Consider the following 11,506-nt stretch of genomic DNA (forward strand, 5'->3'; position numbering starts at 1 on the left):
TAGTAGAATTCTGTGGTAATGATATAGTAATTTATGACTTTTGGTTATTTTATAATGTATATATATATAACTAAAAAAACTTTCGGTTTCGCATCCTCCAAGTGCAAAATTTGATAAGGCTTAGCAACATATGGCAAGCAGCGAACAAGTTCAGAGTTCATAACTAGAAGAGATAATTGTTTTCTATAATTCTCTATTTACTGTTCTATGTTTTAAGAAAAATAACTGAAATTTAAGAACTTTTTAAAATAGTAGTAATCTATATACATATATAATGTATTAAAACTGAAATGTGACTGTATTTTACAAAATACTAGTCCACTAAAACACAGCCAAGATAGTTTTATATTCTTGGATACAGTGACATGAGTAAACGTGTGCTGCATCATTGCAACTTCAGTAATGTTAACCAGGCACAACCAAAAGGTCAATATAATAAATATATATAAATGTATAATGTTATGAAATTTAAACTATTTAGTCTAAACACATGTGTTTTCATGTTATAATTTGTAGTCATTCTAAAATGAAAAAAGCATAATTTTTATTTATTTCCTAATTTTTTTATGGTGGTTATGAGGTCAGTCAAATTGAACCAACCCATACAGAGATATAGTAGTGAAAATAACAGATAAAATATGAAGAAAAAAAATTGGTAATTATCTGGAGGTTATAAAGAATTTGCGTGTGGAATTTGAAAATTTTGTGAAACATAAAAGTACTTTTGATCTTAAAATCAAAATTACTTTGCATGTTAGATAGTCAACATTCTGAAAGAAAAAAAACACGAGAAAATATTTGATTAAAAAATCTTAATACTTAATTTAAAAACCTGCTATTTTGTGTATGAAAGCCTTGTAATGTTTACCAATAGCCTGCAAAAATTTATAAAGATATGCATACATTATCAAAAATCATAGTATAATTACACTCATGGATACTTTAATGGTTACGAGCTGATAATGGAAGGGTTAATCTAACAGAGTTTTGCCAATAATTGTTCTATGAGTATACCACAAATTCATTTCATGAATGATCTTAATCTAGATTGGCTCAGAAAGGAATTCACCAACATTTGACTGCCTCTAGTGCACTTTCCTGCTTCTTTGTTGGTGAAACTTGATTTTGCAAAATTTATTTATTTCAGTTAGCTATGAAATGTGCGGTTAGAGGGTGGGAGTGGTAGTACTTGTAGCCACGAAATGTGAGGTTAGGGTATACTATAGGGTGGGGGCATAGCTACAAGTACTACCATATAGTATACCTAACCTCACATTTGGGTGGTGGTGGTAGTACTTGTAGCACAAAATGTGAGGTTAGGGTATACTATAGGGTGTGGGTGGTAGTACTTGTAGCTATGAAATGTGAGGTTAGGATATACTATAAGGTGGGGGTGGTAGTACTTGTAGCTACAAAATGTGAGGTTAGGGTATACTATAGTGTGGGGGTGATAGTACTTGTAGCTATGAAATGTGAGGTTAGGGTATACTATAGGGTGGGGTGGTAGTACTTGTAGCTATGAAATGTGAGGTTAGGGTTAGTTTCGGTGTTGATGTTGAGCACCTTCATGTCTCTTTTGCAAATATCCTTGTATCTAAGCTGCGGGCGGCCGATGCCTCTCTGTCCTTCGGCAAGCTCTCCGTAGAGGATGTCTTTTGGGATTCGGCCATCCTTCATACGATGCACGTGGCCTATCCAGCGCAACCGGCGCTGTCGTAACAGAGTGTACATCGGTGTTAGTTACCTTGTCTTGCCAGGAGATATCAAGTATTCCTTGCAGGCTTCTGAGGTGGAAGGTATTCAGTTATTAGATATACATGTAATTAAATAACTATTGATTAACTTATAAATCAATATACCACAGATGCACATGCATGATTGGCTACCTGATAGATATAACAATATCAAACTTTGAAAAATCATTTTGAACTGAGCTAACAAAAGGGTATCAGATCAAAGTTATAACAGTTTTCTATGGTAAAATTCAAACCTTGATAAGCATGCTTACCTTAGAAATGGGTTTAATTTTAATGAATTTAACCAAATGTGAGTCCTCCAGTGTGGCTCAACAATAAACTCGAGGGCTTATAATGTTAAAATAGGGTTTTTATCTCTGCAGTGGATAGAGCTCAGATAGTCCATTATGTAGCTTGGTGCTTAAACAGAAACAAAATGTTTTAGTATTTTTTAAGATGAAACTTTTAACCTTTGATTATTTATCATTAATAGAATTAATTGTACATGCATTGCATAATCTTATTTGGAATCTTGATTTGGCCTCTCGTGTAGTTGCAACCAACTCATTGCACCAGAGTTATCAGTACTTATAGTGCTTTCAAAATTTGTGATGACACAAATTTTTATCAAGACTTGTTCACTAAGGTGTAGGTGTATCAGTAAGTCATTGCTGATAGTCTGATGAATGTGTTAACACCTGTGCTTTGTAATAGTGAGTTCCAGTTGCATGATTGTTTAATTTTTTAAAATTTTTTTATGGCTTTGGTGTAAATTAATTGGTCGATTTTTCTGTAAGATAAAATTGAAAAGTTAATTATGATCTTCGTCCTTTCAGAAGTTGATTAAATTTACATAAGATTTTTTGTATCTCACTTTCAGATACAATTATTTATAGAAGAACTTGTAAAAGACAAACAAATAGCATGATACTTTGTCTTGTTTAACAGTTTTAGTTTAATGTAATCACATCCGATAACAGTTCTGACATTCTACCTTAAACTTATTTCAGTATTGGAGAACTTGAACTTTACACAACTTCAGATTTAAAGAGATAACATTACAAGTACTAGGTTATTTAAAAACTCCTTGTCCAACTCTATACTTGACCTGCTTTAAACCTTGCCCCTCATTCAACAAAAGATAGAAAAGTAAAATATAATATTTAAGATTCTACTTTTACTTAACAGTAAATTCAGTCAGTAAAATGGTAGTTCAGTTTTTGTCGTGAGTGATGTACACCTTGTTTTGGATCTATACTCTGATGTATATTTTATGGTCTTTAAGATCTAGTCATTATGATGTTACTATCCAGCATGTAGAATACTTCAAGTACAAACTGATAAAGAAATCATGGTTTATGTTACTATTGTCATGAACTAAAATGGTCTTATAATTAATAAAGTTTATATATTCTACATAGAACTGGCAGTCAAACTTTACTTGGCTGCTAATGAAATAATATCATTGCATTAATTTAAAAATATTTGTTATTGTGCATATGATTATAGAGTTGTGAATTAAAGAGAGATATTTCTTTAGATAAATAATTTTGGACTAAAGTTGAGAGATACACAGTTTTAAATTCTCAGAATTTTCAGTAACTGGAGTGGCTCTCAATAAAACTACCTGGAGTATTTTTCCAGCAAAAGAAATAAATAAGAAACAGTTGTCTAACAGGCAAAGTGTAATGGTGAAACTTACAAATCTCTTTTTTCCCAGGTGTTGAAAAATATGAATTCCATATCTGTGCAGTCCAAGAAATGTCTTTCACAAATATTGTAATATATGTATATATATTCACTCACTCGCTGCAAATTAGTAAATAACGTATTGATATATATCCAGGACTGGATGGTTTGTATGATTCTAAAAAACAAGGTTGAAGCATTCTGGTTTTTCTGATTTTTATCTTTGATTAGATTATCAGAAAATATTATTTTTTAACTTTACACAAACAAATGAAATACATAAATCAGCTTTTGTTTTATGCACTTTAATTAAAAATTGCCAAATTAGCATCTAGCTTGTTGACATCTGGCTTTAGGTCATCACTGTGTAAATATTTTGCTATATTCACTGATGCATGTGTTACTTATCTTTAAAGTTACCAGATTAGCTTGTCTTTTGTATCTAAATAATAAAGAATGTTGTTATAGAATGTTTAAACCTTTAAACAAATTCTAAAATGAGAAATTTCAATTATTTTATATTAGTATGAACATACATAATTGTACTTCACAGTTGATAAGTAATACCTTTTTTTGCTTATATGTATGAATGTATAATATGAAAATATATATATTTACATTTGTTTTCAACAAAACCATCAGCTTTTATATACAACTAGTACAGTCTAAATGTAAGCAATTTCAGTAGGTTAGTTAATTACACGAAAAGTTGTCAGTAATAAATGTGAACGGTTTAACTTTGTTTTTTCTCATTACAGTCAGATCAGCCATCTGTGTGTACAAGGAACACTGGCGTACATCGTTATGAACAATGTAAACCCTGAGATTCTACACAGGTAAAATGGTTTTCTGGGCCTGTTTATTGTTCTGCAGTGCAGGTCACCCCCTTCTTTCTAAATGTTTCTAAAGACCATGAACTGTGTGTGAATCGTACCGATTCTCAAAGTCCGTGGGAAATGGCGATTCCTCACACGTGGATTCACCTTGACACTTTCACCAGTGCTACGGATGTTTAACTTACTGTGTATTCTGCAACCAAAACTTTCTCACATGCTTTGTACTATTTTTTAAATGTTGCATCACTGGTGGGACAATAATGAAGTGGCCAGGTGTGACTATGTGATTACACATCAGATACCACCTGTACAACTTTCAACATTGAATTTATTGTTTGGCTGTGTGTTGCTTTTGTGGATTTAAATCCATATGAATTAACTTAAGTTCTGAGAGAGGTTCCTACTTTAGCTGTATTCTTGGATTACTTTTGGTGACAATTTTTTACACTACCTCTAGTGTGTTATAGGTAGCCAGTCATGGATTAACATGTTTTTTTCCCTTCTGGGATCACATTTTCTTCTTATTTACTGAGACAGTTCAACACCATAGATATGACTTTCTTCTAAATGTTAAATTTTCATGCTTTGCCTATCATAGAACACATGAACTTGTCATAGGAAGGCCCTCTCACAAAAGGGGTGTGACTTAGATACCATCTGCACATCACCATACTTCAACTGAATTATGAAGGAGTTTTAACATGTGTAAATCTTAGGCCACATGGAGAAGGTGTTTGAATATTGAATTGTTACCATCTATTGTGATCAACACTGTATTTTGTTGAGGGTTTATTTTATCCTATTCTAATGTTTAGCTCTTTTTGGAATAGAAATAAGAACTGAAAAATCCTAAGAATTTTTAAGAAAGTAGTTTATTGATTCTTTGTAGATACTATTTATATTTGTTTCTTTTGTTGGGACAATAAAAAGTACTGAGTAGATATTTATCAAATCACAAGAAATATTTTCTCATAACCTTGGTTATTTATGCATATAGATAAAAACTGTTTGCTGTGTACTGAGTGTAGATGTATGTAATGGGTGCATTTCAACGTTTTCCTAAGTACTTCAAGAAATTGTTTAAAAATTCTATATAAGCAGAATGTTGAACAATAGAACTCTGCATTATTTAAGAATACAAATCAGGGACATTCAACAACATAACTCCAGAATTTTGAATAATACAACTATGAGTTGTTTATACTACAACTCAGGAATGTTCAAGAATACAGCACTGGATTCTTGAACAATAGAGCTGTGTATGTTGTTTAACAGTATAATTTAAGGATGTTCAAGAATGCAGCACTGGATTCTTGAACAATAGAGCTGTGTGTGTTGTTTAACAGTATAATTTAAGAATGTTCAAGAATACAGCACTGGATTCTTGAACAATAGAGCTGTGTATGTTGTTTAACAGTATAATTTAAGGATGTTCAAGAATGCAGCTCTGGATTCTTGAACAATAGAGCTGTGTGTGTTGTTTAACAGTATAATTTAAGAATGTTCAAGAATACAGCACTGGATTCTTGAACAATAGAGCTGTTTGTGTTGTTTAACAGTACAATTTAAGGATGTTCAAGAATACAACTCCAGGCTCTTTAGCAATACAGCTCTGGTTTGTTTAACAATAGAACTCTTGGATGTTAAACAATGCAACACTGGGTTATTGAACAATAGAGTTGTGGGTTGTTTAACAATAGAACTCATGGGTGTTAAACAATGCAACACTGGGTTATTGAACAATAGAGTTGTGGGTTGTTTAATGATAGAACTCATGGATGTTAAACAATGCAACACTGGGTTATTGAACAATAAGAGTTGTGGGTTGTTTAACAATAGAACTCATGGGTGTTAAACAATGCAACACTGGGTTATTGAACAATAGAGTTGTGGGTTGTTTAATGATAGAACTCATGGATGTTAAACAATGCAACACTGGGTTATTGAACAATAAGAGTTGTGGGTTGTTTAATGATAGAAATCATGGATTTTCAGTAACACAACATTGGGACCTTGAACAATACAGCTCTGGTTTATTTAACAATATAACTCAATTGTTCAACAATTCAATACTGGGTTATTGAACAATAAGAGTTGTGGGTTGTTTAATGATAGAAATCATGGATTTTCAGCAACACAACATTGGGACCTTGAACAATACAGCTCTGGTTTATTTAACAATATAACTCAATTGTTCAACAATTCAATACTGGGTTATTGAACAGTACAACTCTGAAATGTTGAAACCTAGGTTTAGAAACTTAATAAAATAATCAAGAACCACAATAGTGGTTCATAATAGGGATCACCCAGGAATTTCACAAATTCTAATAGAACATGCAGGCAAAAACCATCTTAAAAAAAGCAGCAGACTTGTTCTTGAAACAACACTAAAGACCTTCTATTTTAATGGCTAAGGCTGCAAAAATATTGATAATAACAAAAAAAAAGTTGATTTTCTGATTAGTAAACAAAATTCATCCATTTGTTCTTCATAATAATATTATTATTGTTTCACAAACCTACAGAAAAAATGACTATGAATATTTTATTCAAACCTGGACAAATCTACCAATCAAACTCCTGTGAAGGTTGTAGGGCTGTTTTTAAGTTGATTTTGGAAACGCGTGATTTCTACCCTACAAAATTTTCTAAATTCTTTTTTGCTACCAAAATAATCTCTTTGAAGGCATTCAAACCTCGCACAAATGTAGAAGCCATTTAAGCACCATTATCCGAGTCAGAAATGCTTTATTTTATTAGAGTAAACCATGTGTATATTTATTGATTATAGTTTTACAAGTTACTACAGGAAAAAACAGCTATGAATATTTTACTGAAACATGAACAGTAGTAATGAATGCAGTATTGAGTGTGACATAGGGTAGTTTAAAATTAATATAATAAATGCCTTTGTTTTTTGCCCTGAAGAATTTCCCCAAGTCCTTCGCTTTCTGCCATTGAAAAAATCCAGTGTTTTACTAATGTACATTATTTGGAAACTGCCACATTGAAGATTCATTATTTTTCAAGTTATTTGTTGTACTTTGTCTCTATGTGGTTTTCTGCGACTATTTCAGTGAGTTTTCTAGCAGTAGACGATTACCATAGTAGATTTCTCTACTCTTGTGAGTGGTGATTTATTCTACTGATTTTTATGCTTTGCTGAAATTTTGAGTGCATATTTTAGTATTATTTTATCATTATTATTCATATTTTGGTTTCACGAGCCTACAGCAAAATCAACTGGGTATTTTGTACCAAAACCTGGACAGATATACTATATAAAACACTATGAATGTCCATGACCTATTTAAGAAGTTGACTTATGTGACTATAAATACATAATATATGTGATGTTGTGAGCAGCTTCCTTTGTACTTGACACTTGTTAAACACGTGTTTACATGAAACCTTGGGCACAAACCAACCTGGCTCAGTAAATAATGGGTGGAAAAAAACCAAAGCAGCAGTAGACTGTTGAAAAACATGTAACATTCAACTGAATGTATATTTACATATGTAGCTTGAGATTTATTTTAAAAAACTTAAGAATCAAGATAATTAGAAATTGTTCATTTAAAAAGGGGGGATAGGGAGTGTCAAACAAGTACAGAAACAAGTTGAATCAAAATGTAAAGATTATATTTTCAAGCCTACAACTAGGGACTCTAAACAAACTAGGCTGGAAATAGTGTCTACATTATTTTCTCAAGCTACAAATCCTTATTTTGACTCCACTAAAATTGATAACTACTATAGATATGGAGTCAAAATAGGGATTTGTAGCTTTTAAAGATTGGTGAAATCAGCAGTTCCTAACAAATTTCAGCTGTACAGGAACTAAGCTGCTTACATTTCTTAGAATGAAAGAACACATGGAGAGATAATTAAAATAATGTTATTTGCTTATAAATGAAGCTTTCTTTCTTTCTTTCATTTTTTTGAAAGCTAACTGAAACATAGATTGTATTACTGATTATCAAATATGTGGCAAGGTTTATTATAAATTGTATTGCTTTAATATCTTACTAATTAAGTCAAATAAAATTTGTTTCAATAAGTGTTTGTGTCCTTTCAGGAGGGTCCTCTTTATCTCTATGCTGTATCTATCCTCACTCCACCTGCTCCGGTTGCAGTACGAATTTGGTGGATGGACACTTGATATAACTGGGTTTGTATATACACATTTACAGTGGTACTATATGTCTGGATCAAATCCACTTGGATTAAAAGGTTTACAGTTTATGTACTAGTTTAATGTAATATCAGTGTTTACTTTGACTGTAAAGATTTACTAGTGAGGACTGTTACTGTCAATTGTAAACAATGGTAGAACAATGTTAACTAGACAGATACCTAATGTTTACAAGGATTGTTAGTTTAAGAGGTAAAACAATATTAACAAGACAGATACCTAATGTTTACAAGGATTGTTAGTTTAAGTGGTAGTACAATGTTAACTAGACATATACCTAATGTTTACAAGGATTGTTAGTTTAAGTGGTAAAACAATGTTAACTAGACATATACCTAATGTTTACAAGGATTGTTAGTTTAAGTGGTAGTACAATGTTAACTAGACATATACCTAATGTTTACAAGGATTGTTAGTTTAAGTGGTAGAACAATGTTAACTAGACAGATACCTAATGTTTACAAGGATTGTTAGTTTAAGTGGTAAAACAATATTAACAAGACATATACCTAATGTTTACAAGGATTGTTAGTTTAAGTGGTAGTACAATGTTAACTAGACAGATACCTAATGTTTACAAGGATTGTTAGTTTAAGTGGTAGTACAATGTTAACTAGACAGATACCTAATGTTTACAAGGATTGTTAGTTTAAGTGGTAGAACAATATTAACAAGACAGATACCTAATGTTTACAAGGATTGTTATTTTAAGTTGTAAGCAGTGGTAGCAGAATGTTAACTTGACAGATTACAGGAGACCTCGGTATTACTGTGTCAACTTATGTACGTTACTGTAATTAATATAAGTTGTCAAAACACAGTATGTGAGTTCGTATCCTCAAAAATACAGGTTGTTATACAGTCTATATCAGTCATTATCATAACCACATAGTAATTAATAAAGGTTGTCACAACATAATACATTGGTTCATGTATACCTAGGTAGGGAGTGTCTGTTTATTTTTTGTTCTTTTTTTAAATATTGTGTGAGAACCATAGTCACACAGTTAAGTTATTTATTCACTCTCTTTAATGGTTTGATGTTTTCAGTCCTGTGATGATTGCCACACAGAAAGTCACAAGCATTGCCTTCAGTCTTCATGATGGTTTAACAAGGCCAGAAGATAAGCTAACAGTTCATCAGAGAAAACACATCATCAAGTAGTATTCTTTTTACAAACAACTCATTAAACATTTATTTAAGAAAAACAAATTGCTTAAACAGATTAAGTATGATTTATTTGTGTCAGAAACACTGAGTTAGACTTGATCATTGTGATTCGGTATGAATATGATTAGAAATTTTTTTATTTTTACTGAAGCAAAGTTATAGTTTCTGTTTAGGTACAGTACCAGTAAAATTTTACAATATTCTATTATTTTCTTTTAATCAAAAACGTTAAAATATATTAAGAAAATGTTCTGCTCAACAGAAGTTTCTTTATAGATCATTTTTGAGATACATTTCTTGTAGGTGAAAGTTGTTTTTCTGAACTAATTTCAGAAATGTGTTTTTTTTTCTTTTTTAGTTTGAACTAGTTTTAAAATAAAGTTCATCAAGGTGCTACTGGGTGAAATTATGAATATTGTTTTTCTGAATGATTTTTAAAAATATGGTCAGCATTTTTAATTTTAATTATCTTTATTAGTCATAATTAGTGTTACTACTTTTTTGATTTTTTGTTATGCTTTTTTAGACGCATACCAACAATGCTGGAATTCTTCAGTTACATCTTTCATTTCCAAACACTCTTGTGTGGTCCTTTAGTATTCTACAATGATTATATTGACTTTGTTAAGGGCACAAATCCTCAAGTATCCAAGGTTTGTAACTTGTTGAGTTACCTTTTTCAAAATCTGACAATGATTTGTCAATAGTGGTTGCATTAGTATGTTTTTTGCAAAATGTATAAACATACTTTATGTAACCATATTGCACACTTGTTATCAAGAAATTTTGAAAGATACTTGAAATAGTGTCATTTTTAAATAGGACTGAGCTAATCTGTCAAAATATTGACATTTTCTTTAAATCAACTTCGTCACTTTTTCGGGCAGTTTAAGAAACTTTACAAGTATTAGAATATTCCAGAAGAGTTTTTACTAAACATTATGTTACACAGTAGTAGGCATTCACTAAACTTTGTATTATGTAGTAGTATATATTCCATTGGAATTTCACTAAACTTTGTGTTATGTAGTAGTATATATTCCATTGGAATTTCACCAAACTTTGTGTTATGTAGTAGTATATGTTCCATTGGAATTTCACTAAACTTTGTATTATGTAGTAGTATATATTCCATTGGAATTTCACTAAACTTTGTATTATGTAGTAGTATATGTTCCAGTGGAATTTCACTGAACTTTGTATTATGTAGTAGTATATATATTCCATTGGAATTTCACTAAACTTTGTGTTATGTAGTAGTATATGTTCCAGTGGAATTTTACCGAACTTTGTATTATTTAGCAGTAGACATTCCAGGGGAATTTCACTGAACTTTATATTATATAGTAGTATATGTTCCTGTAGACGTTATCCATATTCTTGTATTAAGTAGTTATAGGCATTACATTAGACTTACTGCATGGAAAAGTCATTATTGTACAGTTTGACTTTCAGTAACTCCTTGTGAACTAAATCTTCTTCTGAAGAATAATTTTTGTATAGAAAAATCACTGTCGTATAGTTTTACTTCAGAAGATTAACTGTATAGAAAAGTCACTGTCGTATAGTTTTACTTCAGAAGATTAACTGTATAAAAAAGTCACTGTCCTATAGTTTTACTTCAGAAGATTAACTGTATAAAAAATTCAGTCATATAGTTTTACTTCAGAAGATTAACTGTATAAAAAAAGTCACTGTCATATAGTTTTACCTCAGAAGATTAACTGTATAAAAAAAGTCACTATTATATAGTTTTACATCAGAAGATTAACTGTATAAAAAAGTCACTGTCATATAGTTTTACTTCAGAAGATTAACTGTATAAAAAAGTCACTGTCGTATAGTTTTACTTCAGAAGATTAACTGTATAAAAAAG

At 31.0% G+C, this 11,506-nt stretch overlaps 1 protein-coding gene across 7 annotated transcripts in view; it reads left to right on the forward strand.

Annotated features, from left to right (window-relative positions):
• The window catches only part of LOC106471162 (lysophospholipid acyltransferase 2-like), a 36,647-nt gene that overhangs the window by 6,556 nt on the left and 18,585 nt on the right, over positions 1 to 11,506 (forward strand). For all 7 annotated transcript variants that reach the window (XR_002613207.1, XM_013931750.2, XM_022399782.1 and 4 more), the window contains exons 3-6: positions 4,184 to 4,261; positions 8,343 to 8,435; positions 9,510 to 9,620; positions 10,157 to 10,283. Coding sequence is in view for 6 of the 7 variants with exons in the window: in XM_013931750.2 (XP_013787204.1) it covers positions 4,184 to 4,261; positions 8,343 to 8,435; positions 9,510 to 9,620; positions 10,157 to 10,283 (409 nt within the window). In the remaining variant the exon portion in view is untranslated. The remainder of the gene's footprint in view (positions 1 to 4,183; positions 4,262 to 8,342; positions 8,436 to 9,509; positions 9,621 to 10,156; positions 10,284 to 11,506) is intronic.

Source organism: Limulus polyphemus, unplaced genomic scaffold (assembly GCF_000517525.1).
Source record: "Limulus polyphemus unplaced genomic scaffold, Limulus_polyphemus-2.1.2 Scaffold4449, whole genome shotgun sequence".
NCBI lineage: Eukaryota > Metazoa > Arthropoda > Merostomata > Xiphosura > Limulidae > Limulus > Limulus polyphemus.